The sequence below is a fragment of the Mesocricetus auratus genome, unplaced genomic scaffold (genome assembly GCF_017639785.1).
Source record: "Mesocricetus auratus isolate SY011 unplaced genomic scaffold, BCM_Maur_2.0 Super-Scaffold_100007, whole genome shotgun sequence".
NCBI lineage: Eukaryota > Metazoa > Chordata > Mammalia > Rodentia > Cricetidae > Mesocricetus > Mesocricetus auratus.
Genome location: NW_024429191.1, coordinates 47,973,411 through 47,999,620, shown reverse-complemented (window position 1 = coordinate 47,999,620; position 26,210 = coordinate 47,973,411). Strand labels below are relative to the sequence as shown.

Below are 26,210 nucleotides of genomic sequence, written 5' to 3'. Positions count from 1 at the left end.
TGGGAAACGTTAAGAGTAGCATCCTGAGACTTGACCAACAATTTGCACTGGACCTCCGATGATTCGACCCACCCAGGCTCCCCTCTGCCTTTTCAAGTCTGAGTTAAAGGACTAGTGTCTTAGCTAACTAAATTGACCCGCTGAAAAGCTATTTCTGATGGGGTGCTATGAAGCTGAACTTGGCTAAACTACTACGGGTTTCTGCCACAGTACCTATGACTGGAGCTTGCCAAGATCTTAACCACAGGTTGCCTCTCTGCTTCTCAGAGTAACCAAGCTAAGGTAGTGGTAGAGTGTAGTTCTATAAGTGTGAGAGTTTACCAGACTTAGCAAAGTCCTCTGTTGCCAGGAATGCGGAGGGAAAAAGAATAGGGCTCATCAGCCCACCTACAATACAATCATGCAGGTGGCAGGGCCCCTCCTTCCCTCACCCAAACTCCCGACTGCATTTCACAAAGTCTTGGACTTTTTGGTTTTTCATTTTGTATTAAAAAAATAACAGACACAATATCAAAAACACAAATGCCATTGGTAGAGGGTAGAGCTGAGAACGCCTGGGTCCCACCTGAGGGGCAGCACCAGGGACTCCATGGTCCACCAACCTCCCCCACCCTGGAGCAGCTAGGGGTTCAAAACCCCTGGGTCCTACACTGACCCCAGGCTCCCCTCCTCCCACCTGGGATGAGATAGAGTAAGCTGTCTCCCCCAATAAATAAGTGCAGCCCCAACCCTTCGACTGGGACTCAGGCTCAGCTGAGATTTGGAGAGACCACATCAGCAGCTTGTCGGCCGGGTGAGGAAGGGTCTCCTCAGCAGGGTGGGAACGGGCAATCCTCCAAACTGGATGGGAAACTTCCACTCTCTGCTAAGAGGCTAGAGGCAGCTCCTGGGCCCTGGCTGGTAGTGGGGGTCCTGCCCCCTATGTTGGGAGAAGCCGGGGCAGTTTCCTATTGGTTGGTCCAGCCATATCTTGAGTTCTAAGAACCGCAACATGGTTGCAAAGGAAGCCTCTCATAGATTGCTGCAAGTGGCTTCAAAATGGAGTCTAGCTGGTGCCGTTTTCTTCCGCAGGTAAAGCTGGACCGGATGCGTTCCCACCTTGTTCTTCTTCCTCCATGGCAGAGTCCTGAGAGCTTGAGCCCTTAGCCCCAATTTGGGTCTGGACCTCCTCACCGCTATCACACTCACGACCACCACCACCACCACCACCACCATCACCATCACCACCACCACCACCACCACCACCACCATCACCACCACCACCACCACCACCACCACCCTCGCCTCCACCCTCTTCCATGGGCTCCAGCCCCAGTCCATCCAGTTCTGAGAAGAGTGGGTCATCAGAATGGCCAGGATCCTGAATGCTGCTACCACAGTCCACACAAGCCTTGGAGAGAAAAGCAGGATGTGAGTTAGGTAGGATTCTCCCCAGGAATCTGCAAGCCCAGCACCATCCTTAATAGTGAGTCCCAAAGTATCTCCAGGAAACCTGTCCACACATGTGGCTACAGTCTAACAAGGTTGGAAAACCCTCTGCTGGGGGCTGAAGAGCCTGCTTCAGATACCAGTACCCATATGGCGGCTCAACCATCCTTAACCCCAGTTCCAGACCATCCTCTTCTAACCTTCCTGGGCACCAAGGCACGCATGTGGTGAATAGACATACATGCAGACAAAAGCACTCATACACATAAATCTTTTAAAAACGTTTAAGAAAGTGCTCTACTGAGACCCCACTACAATGGGGTGGTATGATGGGCCAGAGAAGTTCTATAAAGACTTGTGCGGTAATGTGGCTTAATATTACATAATCCAGCAGCAGGTTTATGGGATTAGCATCCTTCAGGATTAATGATCAAAGACACTGGGATCAAACTGTACTCCTCTATTCCTTCAACTCGAGCTTAGTGTCTTCCACCCTAGTCTGTCCCCGGCTTCCCAGACTTCTCTCACCATCACGTCAATGGCCCGAGGCAGCTGGCCCTTCCGGACCCAGGAGTGCACAGCACCCAGTTCCCGCCGCTGGTCCTCTGAGAACCGTGGCTGTTGCTTCTGCATGGCCCGGAGCCTCTCCCGGTCTTGCTTCAGCACAGAGGCTGTGTCCCTGTGTAAGGATGGAAGAGGCTAGGATCCAGGGCCAAGACCCACGGGTTAGCATTCATCTTCAACCACAATTCCTTAACCCATGGCAAGTAAGATTTCAACACCAGGAAACTACTGATAGGCCCAAGGGACAGGGGCTTATGCCACAATGAGTACCTCCAGATTAGACCTGCCCCAGAAAGAAGAACCTCAGATTATCTGGGCAGTGCAGGTAGGCTAGTCTGAACTGCTCTGAAAGGGAAGAAGATGAGGCCTCTAAAACTCACCTGGAGGGCACTTGGTACGTCATCATGACATGCTGGTCAGCATTGGCCATGAGCAGCCAGATGGGATCCTGGAGCACATACTTAATGACCTGGTCCCCAGGCTCAGTCCTGGCCTGAGCAGCGCCAGCCTCAGCCTCTGAAGAGTCGATGCTACCAAAGTACTTGCTTGTGTGGCTGCTTTGGCTGCTGCCTGTGGAGAGGTGGGAAAGGCCAATGGAGCCAGGATGGCTAACACATCCACCCTGAGAGGCTTCCACAGGCCACCCTCTAAGGCCATGTGTCCAGCCCCCTGGCCTTCACAAGTTAGGCCAAACTGGGGTTTAGCTTCTCACCTCCCCACCTCTGTTCTACTCTGGGAAGTATTGGTGGGAGCACTCACGAGTAATACTGGCTGAGGTGCTCCCCCCTTCATGAGATCCTGAACCAGACCCAGAGCCCAAGCCAGAGCCCAGAGAGCCTGAAGCTGCCGAGCCTGTGCCAGAGCGAGAATCTTCTTGTAGTAGTAACTCCAGCAGGTCGCTGGAGCCTGAAAGTGCATCCTGATTGGAGGACTCAGTCACCTCTACCTAAAGGAGGAGTGGAGTGGAGGGGACAGGAAGGCGGTGAGGAATTACCACAGTGCTTCTTATCAACCGCTTCTGCGGGGGAGGGGCACCAAAGGAGACACACCCGACCCCACACATCTGTGCTCCTTGCTCCTTGACACAGGGCCAAGCTGCGAGGAGAGTTGAAGAGTGTGGAACATACTGCAGGGCCTTTCCAAGTGGCAAAGACACTCTTAGAATGTCAGACATACAGAGCTGCCCCTTCCCAGAGGAAGCAGCTCATTTCTGCTTCCTTCACACACTCCGCTGGAACCTCCCACCTGGCCCGGGAAGAAGCAGACAGGCAGAAGAGGGGCAAGGACTGCGGGCACTGGGAGAGGGAGTGTTGCTCACCAGTCTGGCCTCTGGCTCAGCAGCCTCCTCACTGGGAGGTGGGGGCCCAGCACTGCTTCCAGGGCCCCCCGCAGCAGCACCCCCCTCAGTGCGGGGGGACTCCTCAAGCTGCAGCAGATTGAGCTGCAGTGGGGAACTGCATCTTGAGTTGAACAGTGGGGAATCTGGGCGGTGTGGGGGGCTGGGGGCCAGGGGGGCAGGGATGGGGAAGGCGAATGGGAAGCAGGAGTAGGTGGCCCCTCAGCAGGGGCCTGGGATACCCCATATGGATAGCTAGGTGGGGTAGGGAATAGATAGTTAGGGAGCACCAAGGCCACCATTGGGGTCACCAAGGGAGAAGGGAAAGTAGCAGGGGGCACAGACGTGGGGGCAGGAGGAAGAGGCTGTGGACCTCCTCGTGGGGAGAACACTGGCAGTGGGTAGGGCTGGACCATTGCTGGAAAAGGGGTAGTGGCTGATGGGGGTGGCCAGGGTCCAGAAGAGGGCACAGGTGAAGGGTGGGAGACATAGCAGGGAGTTTCAGACTGGGGGGTCTGGTGGTGGCGAGAACGTTTTGCTTTAGATCTGCAGTGGTGTCGGCGACCAGGGGGCATGGGGCCATGGTGGCAGCCTGTGGGGAAAGACCAGGGTTAGCAAGGAGCCTGCCACCTCCACTGCCCTAACACACTGAGGACAGGCAAAGGGCTGAGAAAGCTGCTCACCTTGCACGCAAAACAGCAAGATAGAAAGTAGGGGACATTTCAGGGAAGAATCACAGGAGACAGGGGACAGGGGGTTTATTGTGAAAAGAGCCAGGAGGGCAAGGTTACATGAGGGTCAAGCTGGGAGTGTGCAAAACAGAGGCACACTGGCAGAAAGAGGAGGCAGAGTGAGTCCACGGATGAATAGGCAGGTGACTTCAGTCCATCTGCCAAATCCCTCAGGCTGCCCAGCCTGGATACTTGTCCTGCCAGTTGAAACTGTGCTCTGCCTAACTCACAATGGAAAGATGCGGTGGGCAGAATAGGCCAGGCCTCAGTCCTAGGTCCTGCAGCTGGTTGCAAAAGTGTCCTGCAGGTACCTAGAGGGGTTACTTTCTATCTGCCCTGGAAGTTCAGCCCCATCCAAGATTGTCCCAGAGTCTCTGTGGATCGACATCAGCGATGCTAACAAATTTTGCCCTTGTTCCTAGGCCAGGACTTGAGCTTACATGGAACCCACCACTTCCACCTGCTTGTCTCAGCGCCACCTCCCACCCCCGAGCTTCCCTCCTGGAAGCCTGGTTTAGTAGGGAGAAGCTATGAAGGGGTCTAACTAAATTGGGTCCTGATGGTGAAGATAGCATCAGCCTGGGTCCCAGAGCAGGAACATCTCCCTCCCCACCACATCACCACCCTCAGCATCTGGCCCTAGGCTGGCTGTATAAAAGGCACCTCAAGGAAGCCCCAGGTGGCTACCTCGCTCGCCAGGGGCTGAGGGAGCCACAGAAGAGTTGTCAAGTCCACGGAGCCTGCCAAGGTCTCTGAAGCGGTTGAGGAAGGCTTGCTCTTCTTTTTGCGTGTGCAGGGACAGCACAGCCTTGGTCAGACCCACTGGGCGATAAGCATCTGGGGCTGGGTCAGGGGCTACTGTGGGACTGGGGGCCGGACTAGGGGTTGGGCCAGGGGCTAGGCCAGGCAGGTCCTCCATCATGATGATGTCTAAGAAAGGTGAGATGAGGAAAAGGTGATAAGAAACGTCTCAGGGGTCAACACATGCACACTACAACCTTCCCACCCAAGGCCTGGGGCCCCAGGTACTCAAGGCCACCTCCCCGCCAAAAAGTAGGCCTGGACTCTTCTTCCCATGCAAAACTGTCCCGGGAAAAAGAGGATGCTCTCCACCCATGGCTATGACCCTGCCAGGAACGCCTGGGGTGATACCTCCTCCTCCTACAGGAAGCCCATATCTTGCTTTCCATACACTTTTAAGGTCTACCCAGAGACCCTGAAGAGTCTTCATATTCCTTGCTTTAGTGGTCAACATCTCAGTGTTGGAACCCCTCCCCTTATATCCAACTTTCATGGTTCAACTGACAGTAAGAATACAGGAGGGAGGGTGGGGGAGGGGCGAGCAGCAGAGGTTAATAGGGTGGACAGTCAGGAGCAGTAGAGTCCCAAGCTAAGGTGACCTCCTTCTCTCCACTGGGGGGTGAGGGGGAGAAAGGTAGGCAGGAAAGAGCTCTGGCTGAGGGACCAAGTGGGGCCCAGTCATACCCCCCCTCCCACCACGCCCATACCCGACTCCGGGGGCTTCTTGTCTCCCACATGGACGATGGTGGAGCTGAAGCTACACTGACTGGTGACAGACACCACGCTCTCTGCCTTATTGGCCAGGGCGAGCGGGCTCAGGGTGCCTCCCACCACTGGCTCCTTCCGAGGAGTGGCCCCCTCCCCAGACAGCACTGCTGACGTCGGATCTGTGCAGAGAGACGGCACTGGTTACCACCCCCACCCCTTGGAAGTTCAGGAGAGGGAGTCCCAGGGTGGAGTGGGAAAGGATTGGCTAGAGGGAAGACCCTGGAGATCAGGAGGCAGGAAAGGAGGGAATAGCAGGTAGGAGCCCCCAAGGCAGAAGTGTGTAGGCCCGGTACTAACAGGACGGGGAGGGCAGTGGGAGCCTTACCTTTCTTGGCCCCGACAGGAACTGGGCCTGCCCTCTGCTTGTCGTCATCGGAGGCTGAGGAAGCAGTGCAGGAGGAGGAGGAGGCACATTTGCGCTTTGTCGTGCTGGGAATGTTACAGCTCTCCAAATACCTGGGGATGGATGAAGCAAAGGGCTTCAGTGCAGGGCCTCGCCTCGGGCAGGAAAGGCAGGACCAAGGGAGGAGTTGACTGGCAGGCCTTACCTGAGGATGCTGTCCAGGCAGTTGATCTGCTGGTAGGAACAGCTGGAGGCCTCTTTCCTCTCTGGCTCCTCGGGGGCCAATGCTAGTGGGACTTGGTCTGGAGCAGGAGCCACTTCCAGTTCGGGGTTTGGGGACTGGCAGGAAAGGACTTTGGCCTTGAGTGTACCTGTAGCTAGGACAAGGAAACGAAAAGGTAAATGAGCTGGGAATGAGGGGAAGGGGAACCTCAGGCCTTAATCCTCATCCCTGCTCTATGATGTTACCAACTTACCCAGGAGGCGGGGTCGAGGTGGAGGCTTGGCCCGGGACTCAATGAAGAGCTGTTGTCCCTGGTGCTTCACCAGATGCACGTCTTTACAGATCTGCTGGAAAGTCACCTGTGGGACAGCAGAACACTGGGCAGCATTGGGGTGGCCAGTGCCGGGGCCTAAGTATCAGTAAGAAGACCTGGGAGCCTAGGCAGGGGTAGCGTGGGGGACTGACGGCAGTGATTCCCAAGAGTGGGCAATGAGAAAGGTGACATGGGAGAAGGTTACTCACTGGAGCAGGAGGCCCAGGCCCCTCAGCATCACCCCCATTGCTATCACTGGAGGAGCCAGGGCTATGGAGAGGACCAGGAGACATCAGAGGGCCAACTCCACAGAGCCCTGTGGGGCTAGAGCTGTGCACAGGCTGCAGCAAGGAGAAGGATGGTTGGTTAGATGTCGAGATCCTACTTCCTGACCACTTCATTCCCGAGGCCTTCCTCAACTCTCACCTGCAACAGCAGTCGATGGATCTGCTCTGAGAGCTCCTGTATGTCAGAGTCCAGGGACAGAGCCGGGCTGGGGGCCGGGGGGGTGAAGACATCCTCATTCAGGGGTGCCCTGCAGGACAGTGAGGGTGAATACAGTCCCTTCCCTAATCCTATCATATTCCCCATCCCCAACGCCAGCTCAGAGGCATGACACACTTACGTGCGTACTTTATGGCGGCCCAACACGAAAGCCACCTTGCGACTCCAGGGGTGTACAAAGCCAGCCCAGCTGGTGTCCATGGTGACATATTCTCCATTCCGAGCACAGAAGCGAATAGGAGAGTGGTCAAAGGGCTGCCCTGCCAGCTGCAGAACTATGGGAACAGGAAAGGAAGTGGTGGTAGTGACTGGGAGAGCTGAATAAAGTGAGACAGAGACACACACAGACGTACAAGGCATCAAGACACACCACCACAAGGGCAGCTAAGAAACCCAGGGAGGGAGAGGAAGGTGAGAACGCACTCTTCTTATGAATGGCCAGCATGAGGGGTCTGTCCTCAGGGTGCAGGAAGAGGAGTACTGGAGCCCCCAGGAGATCCTGGGGCAGGTAGCCCAGCAGCGGCGCAGCCCTATAATGAGAGGAGGCGTCAGACCATGGCTTAGCCCTGGTTACCCACCTCCCTCCAGGTCTTTACCTCACCTTTCATCTACGTCCTGGAAGAGGCAGCTAGGTGTGTGCCGCGTGGTAAAGATCCTCTTGTCAGGAGGGATGCGGGGAGCTGCAGCATAGAACACGCAGGTTTCGTCCTCAGGGCCTAGCTCCTCAGCCTCCTCTCTACCTAGGGTCTGCCTGTCCAGCACTCCTCCTCTCAGCTCAGACCTGGCTTTATGGCCCCTGGTGAGTCTAAGTCATCTGGTGACTCACACCAGAGATGACATCACAGCTCAAGGATCTCATCCTACCTTACCTACAAGCAGGGCCTCAACCTCTTCCTTATAATATTTCCTAAACCCTAAGGACCCAACTCATGCCTCCCAGACTCTCATGTTAAACTTCACCCCATCCTAGAGGGAAAACCTTCCTCCCATCATCCCCCAAGGCCAGGGCCTTAGCCTATCCACCTTCATAACCAGAGTGGATGCGCTCTGCAATGAGTAGGCAGCATGGCTGTGCAGGAGCTCCATCTGATACCCGAATCTTGGTCACATATGGAGTTAGGCGGAATGGCTGGTACCGAGGCCCTGGATCCCGGTCAGGACCTCCTCTGGCAAGGGAAAGATGAATATTAGAGGTTTCCAGTGGAAAGCTGCCCACCCCCTTGTCAAAGTCACAGCCCATATTAACATAGATCACAAGGATGAGTGAAAAAGAGGTCTGCTCCTCTCCTCCTACCTGATTCTGCAGAAGACAGACTTTTCCTGGGTGAAGTCCTTGAGGCCTGAACCTAGAACAGATGAGAATGGCAGTCAGCACAGTGCCATCCCTTCCCTGAGCTGAGAAGAACCAGGGAATGAAAGCTTAGGCCCAGGCTGCTCATGGCAGCAGCTACCTGGAGCTGTTCTGCCCTCTGCATAGCACAAGGGCACTTTACCATCCCAGCACTCGGGAGGCAGAGGCAGGCGGATCTGTGAGTTCAAGACCAGCCTGTCTACAGAGCTAGTTCCAGGACAGCCTCCAAAGCCACAGAGAAACCCTGTCTCAAAAACCAAAAAAAAAAAAAAAACAAGGACACTTTACCTGCAGAGGTCCCAGTGCCCCAGGTTGGCAGTCGAGATGGTGTAGTAGAGCCATAGAAGACACCCACATCCTGGGGAGCTAGGAGCTCTGAGAAGCGGGCACCCCGAAACACATCCCGCTTGCAACGAAGGAGGACACCTGCCTGCTCCGAAATATAGACAATCCGGCCTGTCAAGAAGGACACGGCCACAGAGAAGGTATCCTAGGATGAGACCAAGATCAAGAGAAGATTTAGGACCTGCAGGAATGGAGATGAGGGTGTGTTAGAACAGAGGACCCAAGCTGCAACTGACCTGGTTTCGAAGAGTGTATTCAGATGTGATATGCTCCAGTTCCTCCAGGGTGTAAGTAGACATGTCCATGGCACAAGGCTCACCCTCCTCCAGACTCCACTGCTGATAATATTCCTGGTTAGCTGTGGACAAGGGTGTTCAAGCCACATCGGTAAGGGGAATGGAAGCTACAACAGTCCACTCCCTGGCCACACCCCGACAGGAAGCCCCACTCACCCTGCACCTGCCTCACACATGCCAAGGCATACTGCAGTGTGGCCAGGGTCCCAGACCGGCCCTTGCCCCGTCGTTCTGGTGGCAATCGAAGTTTGAGCTCCCGAAGTGCAGTCATGAGTTCCTTCTGGGTTCTGGCTCTAGCTGACTGTTCACTACTGCAAGGCCCACAAGGAACGGAGGGGTAAAGACATTAGCCCCGGAGTCTAGCCCCAATCCCCAGGCACCTCCCAGAGCCCTCGTGCCACACACCTGCAGCCACTGGTAGATGGGTTGTCCTGCTCTGAGCTTGCACTCAGGAGGCTATAGGCAATGGAACTGCTTGGTGGGGATGGACTCTGAGAGTTTGTACTAGAAAAGAAGCAGCAGGCCAAGGTGAGGGCCACGTGATGAACAGCACCATGCTCTCACCTAGCTCACCAACCACTTCTGGACTATGTGCACGCACACACACACACACACACACACACACACACACACACACACACACACCTCTTGCTGCTCTCAGTGGTCTCCAGGAGGGCTGAGTCCTTGCCATTGCCAGAAGAAGAGCTATGAGAACTCCGCTGAGATGCACCCCTGGACTCGTGTCCATTGGATTCATTACCGCTTGAGCCATTGCTGTTTGCATCAGTGTCATCAGCCAGGCTGGGGCCTGGACAAGGCCGGTGCTGTGGGGCCCCAGGAGACGGGACTCCTCCAGGGCAAAAAGGTTCTCCAGGCCTGGGGTCTCCTCCCCCCTCAGCCCCTTCTAGGGGGCCACTCATGTCTGGGCCATGCAGTGGAGAACAAAACGGGAAAGGTGAAGAGGCCACCACGGGTGCACAACGTAGCTTTTGAGGCCTGGATAAGGGAGGCAGGACGTCTGTCTCTGAGGGCTGGCTAATTTAATCCCAGCACCTAGAAAAAGAAATCAAGAAGGAAGGTTTACAAGGCCCCGCTGTTAACCCTACAGCATCTGTTGGCTACATGCAGTCCTTCCTCTGCCTGACCCTCACTGATGGGACTCAGGCCTGCGGCTTGCAATAGGAACCTAAGTTCTGTTTCCCGTTCTCCCTAAGGATACCACAGGTAGGAAGGCAGTTTTCTTGAGCCTTCTCTTACGTCCCCTGACAGAGTGGAGTGAGTACAGCCTGATTAACTAGAAATATGGCTGTAGGATAAAGCTTGCAGGTTTCCTATCCCCAAATTCTCATCAGGTCCCCACTTGGTCTGGGACTCTGAGGCCTCTCGGAGCAGGGGGTGAGCTGATAGCCTCCTATATTTAGGCTTCCGGGCTAATTTTATCCGGGGGGCGGTACCACCCCCGCTGCACATGCGCATCGATGTGCCTGGCCCCACCACGCGCTTCCGCCACAGCCACGGTCGCCAGGGAAACCGACGTCAGCCGCTGAGCTCAGCGGTTGCTGGAGGGACCACAGGAGGGCAGGAGAGACCCCTCCCCCCCACCCCTATTGCTGTGGAAGTGGAAAACCGACCTACTCCCATACTGGCCGAACCACCCCCACACTGGCTAGCAAGGCCCAGGAGTCACCCACCTTAACAAATTCCCAAGGCCCAGAGGGCCCAGGAGCCATGTGAAGAGATTCCAGGGTCCTAGCCTCCCCAGGGAGAAATACACGGCCTCTGCTCTCTGTGGAAACGCCCCCATCCTAGCGCTTGCCTTTACCCATCATTCTGATCAAGACACTGCTTTTCTTTCTCGGGCCCTTGCCTACTCCCAAACATCAGGCCTGGAGTTACCGCTTGCCATAGGCAAGGACCCAGGCACCTCCCACCCCCGTCTCCTACTTTTCTAGTTAACCCTACCACCACATCAATGCCTTAGGTATGGGGAACATACAACAACCAACATATAGTTCTTCCTCTCCTCCCTGTCTAACCACACCCCCATCCCAAGTATTTTCCGAGCACCGGGAGAAAAGGGAAGGCTGTGGCCAACAGCAAGAACTAACACTGGGAACAGGATGTTCCAGCATGAAGAGGCTGACATCACGACAGGCATGGGGCCAGGAACTGGAGGGAGGAAGGCAGGGAGTGCAAAAACCTGAAGGGGTCTTTGTGCCAGGGCAAACCCGAGGACCCCCAGGTGACAAGAAAGGGGTAAGGAACCATGCTCGCTAACGGTCTGTTGTTGGGGCTTAGGATGGTCGCGATGAAGAAACAGAGCAGGAGGTAGGGTGAGTGAATAAGAATTAGATAGCCCATGAAGGGTTGAGTTGAACACCTAAGGGCCCCAGGGGCGAGGAAGGGTAGACAGTGACAAGAAAGACGGATTTCTGTTTTGCTATCCGAGCGCCAGAGCTGAAAGTGACCCGGCACATTGGAGACAGTGGTAGCCAAGCTCCGGGACAAAGACTAGCCGTAGGACTGCAGCAGAGATCCCTACCTGGCCGTTCGAGCGCCCTCCAGCAGCCTGCCGTTTCAGCCCGCAACCGAGAAGCTCCGAGAGGCTGGGAGGCGGGTTGCATAATGCCAGGCCCTGCCCCTCATTGGCCTTCTGCCCAAAGAGCCGCAGGCCCCGCCCCCATTTGGCTATGGATCTCTCTCTGGCACCCGATTGGCTACTGGCTCCCACTGAGGTCAGGGCTGTGTCACACACATCCTTGCACGTGGACTTGGGTGCTGGTGCTGGGCTGAAGGGCCTCAGACACTGCTCAGTCAGCCAATGGGCTCAGGATGCCTCGCACAGTGAATAATGAAGGGGAAGTGAAGGGAGGGGGGCTACCCTTTTCAGGGAAAACATCTGGGCCACAGTGGGCGCTCAAGAGAAACCTACTTCCTGAACTGACCAGCCTTGCAGAACCAGACACCTATCCTGGAGCCAGTTGAATGAAATGTCTGGTACCCATGGGAAGTGGGAGAGAGATTCCCACTGATATTCTCTGGCTTCTCCCCAGCCTTGTCACAAAGAATCCAATCCCTTCCTTTGACACTTCAGATCCCGGGATAAGGGCAACTGAGGGTCCACGTGTCACTAAGGGGTGAGTGGGTGATGGAGGACACAGATGATGGAAAGGGCAGCGAGAGCCAATAGCTACCGTGGAAGGAAACAAAAGCAGGTGCTCCGATGGCCAATCAGAGAAAAGGTCTCTCGCCAGCCTACTTGGTGACTAGCGCGGCCTCTGCAGAGGATGCAGCCACCCACATTTAGGGCTGCCCCACAAGGGGGGGCAGGAAGCCAGGACTACAAAGGCAACAGAGAGGGCAGTTGAGGCCCTAGGCAGAAATAGATGAGGTGGTAAGGGCTTTACATTCCTGCTGTTTAGGAAAAGCAGCTAAGGTTCGAGCAGCAAGCTCGTCCGTCTCCTTTCACTGTATTCTCAGCAGTAATGCACGTCAGTCAGTCTGTGTCAGGACTTGACACACAGCAGACTGTCGCTAAACGGGATGACTTTGTTTCTATCAGGGATAGGTAAGGGAGAGGGAGCCTCGGGAGGACAGGAGGCAACAAATTACAATTTAAAAAAGAAAAGTAGAGCACTGATTCATAAAAAGACAACAGGGGCTTGACTCGGGGATAACGTGCCAGTCTGGGTCTAGTGACACTGCCCCTCTATCCAGACCTGTGCTGAGCAGTGCTTCCAGGGTTCCTGGAAGCACAGGTGGCAGCTGCTGACATAATAATCAGCTGTAAGTGCACGCCCCTCGCTGTCACGTGGCTAAAGCTTTCCTTCATAGTGTTTCCCTTGGAGGAGGGGCAGGGATCCGTAGAAGAGCTGGGACACAGAAGTGTTATAAAATAACCCAGAAAAACAGAAGCAGGAAAACGGACAACAAAAGACACTGGTGCCTGAATCCTCAGCTTCCTCTTCCTGCCCCCTCGTACTGTGTGTGACCCTGTTCTCTCCTTTTTTTTTGTTTTCAGACCCCTTTCTCCCTACACAGCTCTCAAGGATTTAGCTGTGATTCCTCTGACCCAAACAGCCATTGCTCACCCACCTCCGTATCTGCCATTTACACAGACAAAAGGTTCAGCACTCCAACAGCCCCCACCTGGTCCCAAGGCCCAGGCTGTCAGGTCTGACCGTCCCCACAGTAACCAGGCTCTGCTGCCGTCAATGGAGAAGAGGGGGCGGGAAACAGTGGTGACGTCAAAGCGGAGGAAGGAGGCGGGGCGAGGCAGCTGGGGAATGTGGGGCAGGGAGGTTGGCGAGGCAGCGGTTTGGGAGGCAGCCAGCCCCAGAGGGCGGCGGCCAGCGCACTAGGGAACATCGTGTTCTCTTGGCTGGTGGCCCAGGACATGCACTCAGACTTGGCGCCTCCCCCAACCCAACGACAGCCGTCCTGTACAAAAGCCAGGGATTCCTGGAGAGACGGTTAGGAGGAAGGGGTCCCCCTTCCCTACCCCCATGCCTGGCTCTCTTTTCGGGACTTGGCGTTTGTGGGTCCCCAGCTGGTTCTTACTGTTCCTGGCATTGGCTTTACCCTTTCATCAAACTGTACACAGCTGCTGGCCAGGTACCAAAGAGCCACTGCGGGTAAATTGGAGGCCAGGTTCAGAGAGGGAACGCGCACCTTTGCTCCTTCCCAGAGGCCCCTTCAGAGGCAGAATTTCTAGTTACTATTACAGCACAAAATATTTGGGAGGGGAGATCGGGGAGAATGCATTTAGAATAAGGAAGTCAAACTGGGACAGAGCAAGTAGCCTCAGTCTGGAGCCCAGATCTTGGGAGAGGAATACAGGGTAGGAATGATGGAATTTGGGTTGGTGCCTATAAACCAGAAAAATCAGAAAGAAGAAAAAGAGGAGTCATCAAAACTGGAAGAAAAACAGAAGATGAGGGTCGTTCCAACACAGTATTCACATAAATCCCTAGCTCTGTCACTACTGGTTTGTTACCTAATAGTTTGTGTTTTAAATGGTCCAATCGTGTCCTTCGTATTTTATGTATACTGTTCTTTTCTAAGTCCCAAAACAACTGAAGGTAGCTATCACCCTCATTTCATGAGGGATAGCTAAGATTTAGTAGTCACTAAACTTGCCTTGTCTGCTTCATAAACATGTTTTCAACTTCCTAATAATGGAGCCCAAGGTTCAGGCTCTGATGATGGCTTGTCCTGGCTTCTTACCCTCAGGAAGCCTGTGAAGTGTTACCAAACCTCTACTCTGCATTCTAGCACTGTCAAACCAGGTCTTCGAACATACTTCCCTAGTTCTAAGTTTGGTGCTTAGAATACAAGCTGCATCCAATTCCTTCTTCCTTTCTGCCTTATCTAAAGGCATTGTCTGTACTCCACACACACCACCACGGTTCATTTTTTACTACACTCAAAGGCCTTGAGATGATCCGAAAAGTCTCCAGCCACAATGCTTTCCTAGGAACCTCCCTTCCTCCCTCTCCCACCTCAACCAGGCCTGACTGTCTAGACACCAGAGAAGTCTTTTGGTGCCTCCTCACCTCTAGCAAGTCGAGAAGAAGAGTGGGCAAGCTGGTATATAGAAACCCTCTACCTTATCCTCCCTTTCAGAATCCAACAAATCGCTAGCCCATTTCTGGTTACAAGCTTGTACCTAAAACCCCAACACTATCCTTTCCACGTGAAAAAGTAACCCATGGTGGTGATGAGACAGCCTCCGAGTCACACAAATCAGTATACCAACCTTTCTCAGATTACCATCCCACATTCCCACTTGGCCTACCAGGGCCTTTCTGCAGGCTCATACTCTGCCTCTTCCAAGTGTTTGGGGAGCCTACCCAAACCTGATCCAGCTCTCAGGCGTCCTATCGCAGGCCCTTCAGCTCCCTCGGGAGGCTAAGGGCTTCTGAGCACTGTGCCAGGCAATGGGGTCTGGGGACCCTAGAGAGGTGAGAAATTATGCTAGTAACCCCCACCCATGTTCCCCTAGAGCTGAGTTTGCATTCTACAACCATCAAGCACGCCTATTGCAGCCATCGCGCATTTGCATGAACCCACATACACACACACCCCACGCCACTGACCCCCCTTGTGACTGAGCACTCCTCCCGGGAAAAACCCATTTCGACCGCCCCAGAGTAGGGGGCTACTCACAGTTCCGATCGCATGCAGAATCCAAATTTCTTCGCTACTGGGGACGTTGAGTAGCTACTCCACAGGCTCCTCCAGGCCCGCCCACTGCCCATTCTGTCACGCCTCCCAAGCTTATTGGCTTAGAGGCGCCAACCCATGCCCCGCGCCGCGTGCAGCCAACAAGCCCCTGCAAAGCCACCATTGGCACTTCAGGGCGCAGTCACCTTCCCATTGGGCAACAAGACAACCGGTAGTGATAGAGCCACGTGAGGGAGGGGGCGCCCCAGCGCGTTGATTGGACATCTGACCGGAAGCCACACCTCTCGCCCACTCCCAAAGCTTTTATTGGCTGTGGAAACAGCCCCGCCATGCCTAAATCGGTGACGCAAATGCCAGCCCTGCCCTAAAAACTTTCTCATAGGCTGAGAGGTCTTGGAGATGTAGGGAACACGTGCGGGCCGGCTCACGCGGCAACTTGTTTACCGAGAAGCTGGGGATTTTCCTTGACGACACTTACCCAAGACTGTGTGGAGTCTGCGCAAGCGTACCGAGCGGCTTGTACGCAGGCGTAGATGTGACAGGCTATGGCGTAGTGGGGATACTTAGTAAAAAGACCCTGACATGACAAGAGGCTCCTGGTGCCCGAGTTTTGTGTCTCCGATTATCCCCAAAGCTTAAGTCTGAGCATTTGAAAGAAGAGGTCTTTAGATTGCATGACAATGATAGTGAAAATGACAGTCGCCTGTTTTCTGTACCAGACGCTTCTTGTAGACTCCGGCACACCACCCATAACCTCACAGAGACTGAGATGCAGGGGTTACATAATCTGTCAGAATTCCCAAGTTAACATGTTGATTAAAAAGCTCTGACACCGTGAAGGTGGGTCGGTTGCCTTTGGGCCAATGGAAACCTTAAGCCTATAAGTAATTTCAGGAATTAAATGCAAAAAGACTAATGTATTTAAACTCTCCCGTAAACGTAGAAGTTAGGATAAAGTATTGGTAAATACAAGACACCTGGGCACCTTAGAACCTCTAAAATAATGTCCAATGAAAGGGCCTGAAAAACCTATTTTTTTTTAGTTTGTTTTGTTTTGTTTTTCGAGACAGGGTTTCTCTGTATTGTTTTGGAGACTGTCCTGAACTAGCTCTCTAGACCAGGCTGGCCTCGAACTCACAGAGATCCGCCTGCCTCTGCCTCCCAAGTGCTGGGATTAAAGGCGTGCGCCACCAACGCCCGGCTTGAAAAACCTATTTTTAAAAGTATCTCTAGCCGGGCGGTGGTGGCGCACGCCTTTAATCCCAGCACTCAGGAGGCAGAGGCAGACGGATCGCTGTGAGTTCGAGGCTGGGGCTGGACCGACAGCCTCGAAAACAATACAGAGAAACCCTGTCTCGTAAAAACCAAAAAAATGAAAAAAATAAAAGTATCTCTAAACTGGGCAGTGGTGGCACACTCATTTAATCTCAGCACTTGGGAGGCAGAGGCAGGCGAATCTCTGAGTTTAAGGCCAGCCTGGTCTACTGAGTAGAGTTGCAGGACAGCTAGGGGCTCCACAGAGAAACCCTGTCTTGAAAAACCAATTTTTAAAAAAAGTACTTCTTATAGTTCTTATTTCTTGGTCAGGTATGTTATAGCACATGCCTTTAATCGCAGCACAAGGGAGGCAGAGAGGCACTCAAAAACGAGGGCAGCCAGGTCTAATAGTGAGTTCCAGGACAGTCAGAGCTTCATAGTGAGACCATGCCTCACCACCAAAAAAAAAGTTATTTTGTTTTAGACAGTCTCATTATGTAGATCGGCCTGCCTCTGCCTCCTACACGATCGCCTGCACCACACCTGGCCTTCCAGCGGTTCTTAGCCATTCAATTCTCCCTCTAGGTCCAACTGCCGTGGAGCGGCAAGGGTCACCGTCACCCACCACACACACCGGCAGTGACTAGTCCCTCATACCCTGAATACAGAGGGTAACCAGAAACACTACCTCTTCCTATACTGCTATATCTCAGTGATGCCCCTGAAGTGAATACATGGAGACAATGCTTTGAGAGTTCAAGAGAGAGCCGGGCGTTGGTGGCGCATGCCTTTAATCCCAGCATTTGGGAGGCAGAGGCAGGCGGATCTCTGTGAGTTCCAGGACAGCCTCCAAAACAATACAGAGAAACCCTGTCTCGAAAAACCAAAAAAAAAAATAAAAGTATCTCTAAACTGGGCAGTGGTGGCACACTCATTTAATCTCAGCACTTGGGAGGCAGAGTTCAAGAGAGAGAGGCTAAAGTAACCATCCCAAGGCAGAGTGCAGTCCATCTACAGCCAGTTTTATGCCACAGCTGGCTTTGTCTCATCAGAGCGATCCTTCTACACACTCAGCCCATCTGAATGTCTGGCTGACACTGTGCCCCAGAGAGGAAGAAATGCCCCCACAGAAACAGCCCAGGAGTGGATGGCTATGGAAGAGCCTAAGTGGTCGCCAGAATAAATTTTAAGAGACAGAGGAATTCAATGGTAGCAGCATACTCCAGACAGGGGAGTGGGGAGCCGGGAACCCAGGGCTGTAGAGTTCACCTGGCTTAGACCCCAGGTTTTTTAGTGATACTTTCGATTGTCTCCCGGTGCCCCACATGGCCACTTTGGGAATTACACTTTGCAAGGGCCCAATTGGGGTTAGGGCGTGCAGCAACAGGCCAACTCCTCCCAGTGAATCTTTTCAACCACCCCACTGTAACTGAAGACCCAATACTAACTAATACTAACTCCTGGTTAAGAAAGAGCTTGTAGACACCACCTGGTTACTCATTACACGTTTATTGTACATTTTCACAATCTGGATGCGCCACAGATTTGGGGGCATGGGGTAGGGGAAGAAGGAAGGCAGGGGACACTGGGATAATATTGGGGGTCTAGAACACAAGCACCCCCACCCCCAGCATCTCTCCTACCCTTTCACACCACAGTTTAGATCTCCTTGGTTCCCCTCCACACAGAAAACCTGGTGGGGGGGGAGAGTTTGGGGACACCCCCACCCCAGTGGCAGGTTAAGGGGCTGTACCCTCAGACCCCTAAAACTGTGCCATTTAAAAAGATTAGATCCTTTCTCTATCATTTCACCCAAAAGGGAATAGCTTGCACTCTCTCTCTTTCTCTCTCCCCCTCTCGCTCTGGGCTCAAGAGCCCTGGAGAAAGGCGAGGATCCCCATCATCCAGCAAGTCCCATACACATATTGGCAGTGACTAATACCCCCACCCTGAATACAGGGGGGCAGTCAAAGGAGCTGGGCAGTGATGGGGGCAACACCCCCCCCAGATTGGGGGAAAAAGTTTTCAGTCCAACCTCTGGCAAGATGAGGCCAGAGGCTTCAGGCAGGGATTGGGGGATTCTATTTTGCCCTACTCCTCCCCAAGGCAGTGATGACACACACACACTGGAGCCACCCCTCCTCAAAAAATCAGATTGTGGTCAACCCCCAATTCTCCTGGTAGGAGGAGGAGGCAAATCAGGCAGATGGGAGGGAGACCCCCTGGGAATGTCTGTTGAGTGCCCCACATGAAAACTGGGGAGCAGGAATGTGGGGAGAGACTCCGAGTGGCAGAATTATTGGTCCATCACGACACACTGAACTCCAAGACACTTACACACCAGCTGGGGGGGAGGGAGAGGAGGGTACAAGAGGTTTGGAAAATGGGGTAAAGGAGGTAAACTAGACTAGAGGGGCTGGGAGTGGGCAATTCTGGGGCCCAGAGCAGCCTAGGTCCCCAAAAGCCCAGGCTCCCCACCACCTGCAGGTAATGTCGTGCAAATGAAGTGTGATAAGAGGACCAATGGAGACGAACTCTTCAGAAAAGAAAGAAAAAACAGACAGGAGTGGTGGAACAAAAAGGAAGGAAACTAAAGGCTACTATGCAAATGATACGCTAATTCATATATTGGAAGCTCCCAGAAAACCTTGGGATTCTTAGGACCAAGTGGGACCAGTCTCAGAGCTTTCCAAGGGATACAAAGATGCAACCTAGGGAAGCCTGGACAGGTAGGAGTGCTTGTTTGTTTGTTTCTGTGGAGTTTGTTTTCTGTCTTGGGAGGGTCAGGAATTGTACAGGGAAGCTAGGGGAAGGGTCAGTTAAATTCAAGGAAAAAAAGGGGCTATTGCATAGCAGATGCAAATGAAGGAACTTGGAGCTATCAGGAAAAGAGGAAAAGGGACAGAGGATGAGAGAGAGGTGAGGGGAACCTAAGGAAGGGGTGTTAAGGACAACCGGAAAAAATCTTCTAGTAATAAAACTACAAACAGACCAAATATATATAATATTATATATGTATAAATAACAGCTGGCTATTTACAGGGGGCACACACACGGACACACACACACACACACACACACACACGGATCCAAGGGAGAGGGGCTGAAAGATATGGCTGAGAGGTGGAGGAACGGCTGGGGATGGGAGAGAGGCCCTTCTTAGGCAGGGCAGACTCCTCGGGGATTTAAGTGCTGAAGTAAACTGTGGAGAGAGGGTAGAGGAGGACGAGGGAGGGGGTAGAAAGAGAAAGAAAGCAGTGTGTCAGGCCTGGCCCTGTTCCAAACCTCCCCACTCCCCCACTGTCTGATAACCCTTCCCTCTGTCTCATTTCTTCATCTATCTAGCAAAGTGACTTGATAAGTAGGCACTAAGAGCCTGTAAACTCCATGATAGGACAAAGGGGCACAGAACCTTTAACCCACTGGGCATGTGACTACAAATGCTCAGCTAGTGGAGTAGCTGTTTTCATGATCATGTCCGAGCCCCTCAACCCCTACTGTCTCCTACTCCCCAGTTCTAGGAACCCAGATTGGGCTCTTAGGCCCAAAGGTTTCTTCTTAATGGAGTGCCAGGGACCCACCCAGTATTCCTATTTTCAAAATCTTAACAGAAATTACCCAGAACCAGGCAAAGCAAGGCTATACAAGAGCGAAGTTTCTTGGCTCTCGATGAATCAGAATTGCCAATAGCAGCAAAATGTGTTTTTGTTGAAGAGTAAAAACTAGGTTAATGACCTTCAAAACCCAGAATCCACAGGGAAAGCCTCTATCTCTCCAGGGAAAGGGCCCTGGCCACTCCTGCCCCACTCACCGATGATGATGATGAGGATGATGGCGCAAATCACTCCCAAGATTATCATCATCTAGGAGTGAGAGGGAGGGTCGATGAGACCAACTGTGACACACCAGTCACCCACTGGCCCTCCTGCCTGTCCCCATCTCTTTCCCCCTTACCTTGAGGTTTTTCCACCAGTATTTGCGCTTGAGCTTGGCTGCACTTGTTTCAAACTGGGAGGCCCCTGCCTGGAGGGCATCTGCACGATCATCCAGCTCGGAGAGCTTCTGGTCCCGCTCCAGGACCTTGTCCACATTCACCCTCATGATGTCCACCACCTGGGGGAGGGGCCCACGAGGCAGGGGGTGTGCCAAGGCACGCCTCAAGGAGGGCACTTCTTGAACATGTGCCCATGTGCCTCACATGGAACATGCACCCCGATGTTTCCAGGCTAACATGCCAAGGACATACACAGAACATGCCTAGCACACCTGGGGACATGCAAGGAGCACACATCAGAGGCATGCTGCAGCCATACACCTCAGATACCACAGCAACACCCTGATCTACGACCAGAGCACACCTGCCCCAGCTGGCACACCCCAAGCTAGCACAACTGATTATCACCCCATAGCCCTTCCAAGTGCATGCCTACAGGGAAACAAAGATGGGACACGGCAGGCCTCTGACCCAAAACCCACAAGGGTAAACTGTCATCACCTTCAAGTCAAAACGGGCTCCCACACCTATTTGCCAACCCCATCTTGCACCTTTGACACACACACACACACTCACCTCATCCACCTGGGCCTGGGTCTGCTGCAGTCTCCTATTACTGGTAAGATTTGGAGGGGGTGCAGGGGGGCCACCCTCGCCGGCCGGGGCGGCAGGCGGGACGGTGGCAGCGGTAGCCGACCTAAGGAGGAGAAACGGATTAAGATTCAGGGCTTGAAGCTTCGGGCCCTGCGGCCGGGGCTCCACCCATCCACCTGTCCATATATAGTCCAGTCCTCCCTTACGGGAGGAAAGCTACCCGATGGGAAACCCAGTCACTCTACGGCCCCGCTGCGGTTGAGCTGCGTGACCTTGAGAGACCCTCCTTATGCCTCAATTTCCCCGCCTGTTAAAAGAAAGCGACCTCAGAGACGCTGCCCGGGGTCGACCCGAAATGACTGACAGCCATGGTGGCTGGGGCGGGGCGGGTAGACGCTGGGTCGGCTCCCTCCGGCGGCCATCACCCGTGCCAGACCGCCCGGGACCGGTTCCGGGCGTCCTAGCGCAGTCACGGACACCAGCCTGGTCCGCGGCACGAGAGGCGCGGGCGGGACCCCCGTGTTTCCCGGCCCACTCCTCGGGGTGGCGGCCCGCGCGGGGCAGAACGTAGCGGGTGGCGAGTGGCGGGCGGCCGACTTACATGGCGGGGGCAGCGGGCAGAGGACTTGGCAGAGGCAGTGATGGCGGCGGCGGCGGCGGCGGCGGCGGCGGCGGCGGCGGCTCGCACTGGCTCCGACTGGCGCTGGCTGCCCGGGACTGGAAGATGGCGGCCGCACGTCACCCGCATCCGGGCACTGCGGCGGGGGCGGGGCGCGGCAGGCGACTCTTCGCTAGCGGACCGCGGGGGCGGGGCGCTGCAGGGCCTGGGGTCGTCTAGTTGGGTCTGTGGACCCTACGTTGTGGGCCTGGCTTACAAGCCCACCGCCGCCCCCAAGGCATCTGCCACCTGCCTCTTTTGGTACCCACAACGAGACCCACACCTCACCCCTAAACTACATCCTCCCTCATCCTTGGAGCTGACACACTGGCCCTTACCTCATACAGCCTAAAGTCTCACTCTACAACCTGGACCCAACACCTGGTGACCCGCCCTTAGGTCCTGGAAAGGGCAGATTTCCCTTCGGGTGGAAAATGAGAAGCGACAAAGGCAGGTACCAGGGCGATACTGATAACTGGAATCCTAACGCTGGGGTCGGGGAATTGTGAGAACTGACCTCACCCTTCACCCTGCTACTGAATGTCCAAGGGAGGTCTCGGGCCTCTGATTTCCTAGCAGGGTCTGAGCAAAAGGAGTAACAGAAGACCCCCGCCCCCACACGTGCACAAACACACACACTAAGAGCTGTGAAAGCTGCCCCTCCACACAGATAAAGTTCAGACCAGGTGTGCTTGGAGCGGGCCCCACAAAGATTAGACAACTAAAGACTCTAGGAAGGGCAAAGGCTGCCTGGAGGTGCTGTGTCACGTGGTGATGCAGGCTGGTCCCCTCCTGGGGTCAGCTGTGCACCTCAGCTTTGATCCTAGCGTAGGGCCTGGGTCGGAAAAAGGACAATGGGCGAGAGTGGCACCTGTGGTGCTTATGTTGCTGTAGGCACTGCTTACGTGCAGATTAGTGGCACAGACATGACCTTGACAGCATCAGCTGGGCCCTAAATACATCACACATGTAGACACTCAATAAATATTTGCTCAATGGTTTGATGTAGATAATACAGTAGGAGATTATCTTAGACCTGGTCCATCCCCGACTGCTCCATTTTAAGTACACTAAACAACCACAGCAGCTGTACACACTCCCACCCGGCATCTAGAGACAGGACCAGGGAGCCAGCTGTCGATTTAGCAGGCCTCCAGGGTGAAGGAGGCATTTTAGGGGAGGACTAGTGACTCTGAAGTGGGAGTACTTATTACATCCCCCAAAGAGCCTTAATCTCAAAGACAGATAGGGTCTGGCTTCCATCCTCCCACTCCAGGCCTACAAGGTGTGAGATCCTCCTGTGCTGCAGTGCCCCACCCCCTCCCAGCAGCCGCCCCAGGACCGGTTGTGTCGTGAGAGGTGTTATTTCCCAGCTGTCTGGGGGAGGTGAATGAGCAGGAGTGTGTGCTGGGTGCAGGATTCGCTCTTGGCTGCCTCCCTCTCCCAGGAGAAGCCATGCGCCTGATCTTCGTGAGGCTGAGCTCGTGAGAAGAGCGGCTTCGGTAGGGGTCTCAGATCAGCCGCGAGGCTCTAGTTTTCTGTCCCTGAAACCCCTTTACTTTCTAATCAGAGAACAAAGATGCCAAATTCCGTAATTTCAAGTTTAAATGCTTTAATGTCTGGATAGGAAACATCCTCGAGAGTGGGAAAACTGTAAGCGGAGCCCCCCACACAGCCCAGCTCTGCACCGTCTGGAAAGGAAACAGTAAGATCTCAGATCCTGGTTTAGGTATGATACCCATGTTGCCTAGCCAACCGCAAAGGGCAGAGGATATGGAAGAGACAAGAGTCACAGACAAATTTGGGGAGGTTAGGCCTCGGCATATCCCTGGGATAGTTGTGCTTCCCAGGGGATGCTGGGTCAGCAACAGCAGAGTAACAGTGGAATGGGGCCCAGTAGGACTCATCTTAGATAGAGAACTGTCACTGCACAGCCCAGCCCAGCCCAGTCCACCTCAGCTGCGCTGAAGAAATTCTAAATTTAGATCAATGCTAGGGGTGGGAGAAGGTGGGAATGTGTAGAGAATGTTTTCTGCAAACAGTGCGACTGAGACTCAGACTCAGCTGAAGCACAGGCAGTATTTGGGTAATAGAGATGCTGTCTACATTTGCCTGCTTCAGGGGATTGATGGTTTAATTGCTAGGTCCAGTTCCTGAAGCTCCTTTTAGGCTTAATGGTACATGTTCATAATCCCTGAACTTGGAAGATAAAGGCAGGAGATTCTGGAGTTTAAGATAAGTTTACCAAATGAAATACTGTCTCAAAACAAGCCAAAGACTGGGACTTGGAGAGATGATGGTTCAGTGGCTAAGAATATTTACTGTTGCCAGGTGCTTGTGGAGTACACCTTTAATCCCAGTACTTGAGAGGCAGAAGCAGGTGGATCTCCCTGAGTTTGAGACCAGCCTGGTCTACAGAGCTAGTTCCAGGACAGCCTCCAACGCCACAGGGAAACCCTGTCTCAAAAAAACAAAACAAAAGAATATTTACTGCTGTTCCAGAAAACCCTGGTCTAGCTTCCAGCACCCACATGGCAGCTCACAGCCATCTGCAACTCCAGTCCTAGGGGATCTCACCACCTCCGGTCCCTCTGGCCTCCAAAGGTACTGAATTCCACTGTACACAGGCATATTGCATACATAAAAGTAGATAATTTTTTTAAAAGAGTTAACAACAAACCCCTCAAAAATAAGAAAAAAATTAAAAAATACATAAGAGAGAGGGATCCCAAGGTTTTTCTGTTGTTTTGTATTGGGGGTTTTGGTTTTGCTGTTGTTGTTTGGTTTTTTTGAAACAAGGTTTCTCTGTGTAACAGCTCTGGTTGTCCTGGAACTTACTCTGTAGACTAGGCTGGGCAAAGAGCCTCCTGCCTCTGCTTCCCAAGTGCTGGGATTAAAGACGTGTGCCACCACAGCCTGGCCCAAGGTTTACTCCTAAGAAGCTCCTTCAGGGTTCTGATGTAGATGATACAGAGGTCAGACTTTAATAAAATCTTGTTTTCCTCTTCACAGCGTTTAAGTTGGGGCTGAAGGGGGCTGGATCATTCCCACACTGACTCATGACCTCCTTCCATCCTCATGAGTCAAACCTTGAGAAACCAGTAATTAATTTCTGGGACCTTGTTTGTGCCCTCAATACAGCTCTCATCAACTGTTAGATTGTTTCCAATGTCTTAGAGCAATGCTTTGATGGGGTCTTTTTTGATTTGGTTTGGTTTCATGTTAACGTTTTTCACAGACGGGAAGGTTTGATCCTGCTTATGTTTGCAGTGTTGGGGGTTGAAATCAGGGTCTTGTGCATTTTAAACAAACGCTCTACTATAAAGTGTTGTCTCGCAGCAGCCCTGGTGGCATCCCCTTGGCAAGTCTTCTTGTAGTGAAGGGTGACACACACAGAAAGATCATACCTGGTGGCTGGAGAAGTGGCGCTTGCTGTTCCTCTGTTCCCAGCAACCACACTAGGTGGATCACAACCTGCAACTACAGCTCCAGGGGGCCGGAAGCCCTCTTCTAGAAGATATTCCCACACAAATAAATAATAAGAGTGTTATCTTGGGTTTTTTCTTTGTTTTTTTTTTCTTTCTGTTGTTGTTGTTTTTGGTTTTTGAAATAGGGTTTCTCTATATAACAGCCCTGGCTGTCTTGGAACTTGCTTATATCGGCCAGGCTGGCCTTGAACTCACAGAGATCTGCTTGCCTCAGCCTTCTGAGTCCTGGGGTTAAAGGTGTATGATAGCACTCCCAGTTTTCTTGTTTGTTTTAAAAATTACACTATTTATTGGGGAATCACATGTGGTCATCAAAGGACAACTTGTAGTCTTTTCTTTCCTTCCACCATGTTCTGTGACTGAACCAGGTCATCAAGCTTGGCAGCAGGTCCTGGTGAATCATGTCACTGGACCCATTTCTTTGTTGAGATCCGGTCTCACTGTATAGGTCAGGGTGGTCTACTGAATTTTGGAATTACAAGCCTATGTCATGGCACCTAGTTGTTTTAAATGATATCTGTTTCATCTACCCAAATACAAAGTGCCATGTCAGGAATGAGGCAAACAATTGAATAAAGAATGATTAGAACAGTGGTCCTCAGCCGGGCGTTGGTGGCACACGCCTTTAATCCCAGTACTCGGGAGGCAGAGGCGAGAGGAATCTCTGTGAGTTCGACACCAGCCTGGTCTACAAAGAGCTAGTTCCAGGACAGCCTCCAAAGCCACAGAGAAACCTGTCTCGAAAAAAAAAAAAACAAAAAAAAGAAAGAAAGAAAAAGAAATCTTTCCATCCCATCCTGATGCAAGCAATCCATATAGACTGTTTTGCTCTGCACTTTGTTTGTCCATTTAACATAATTGGAGATTTTCTGCTATATGTGGGGTACAATATTCACATTTTTTATGATTGTGTAGAAACCTGCTGTATGGCTATAACATGATTAGTCATTTTAGGTCATTGTTAACCTTTGGCCAACCTAAGCAAAGCTACAAAGAATATTCTACACATTCTGATTTTACCTATATGCAA

The 26,210-nt window shown here is 53.0% G+C and overlaps 2 protein-coding genes across 2 annotated transcripts; both read right to left on the bottom strand.

The window, feature by feature from the left end:
* Positions 1–466: 466 nt before the first annotated feature.
* Positions 467–12,354, bottom strand: Per1 (period circadian regulator 1). The gene is given in 24 exon segments (XM_013111700.3): positions 467–1,390; positions 1,957–2,107; positions 2,373–2,562; positions 2,752–2,938; positions 3,311–3,504; positions 3,507–3,920; positions 4,747–4,989; positions 5,568–5,747; positions 5,954–6,084; positions 6,177–6,348; positions 6,448–6,553; positions 6,717–6,848; positions 6,934–7,042; positions 7,133–7,286; positions 7,435–7,541; positions 7,613–7,691; positions 8,035–8,177; positions 8,306–8,357; positions 8,651–8,852; positions 8,944–9,065; positions 9,160–9,314; positions 9,409–9,507; positions 9,649–10,056; positions 11,546–12,354. Coding segments are annotated over 23 exon segments (3,942 nt in total). The 5' UTR covers positions 9,924–10,056; positions 11,546–12,354; the 3' UTR covers positions 467–1,045.
* A 5,585-nt stretch (positions 12,355–17,939) lies between these two features.
* Vamp2 (vesicle associated membrane protein 2) lies at positions 17,940–21,786 on the bottom strand. Its single transcript, XM_005067575.4, has 5 exons — positions 21,636–21,786; positions 21,017–21,137; positions 20,401–20,559; positions 20,258–20,309; positions 17,940–19,648 (listed from the first exon to the last, which is right to left on the bottom strand). Coding segments are annotated over exons 1-5 (351 nt in total). The 5' UTR covers positions 21,638–21,786; the 3' UTR covers positions 17,940–19,631.
* Between the last annotated feature and the right edge of the window lie 4,424 nt (positions 21,787–26,210).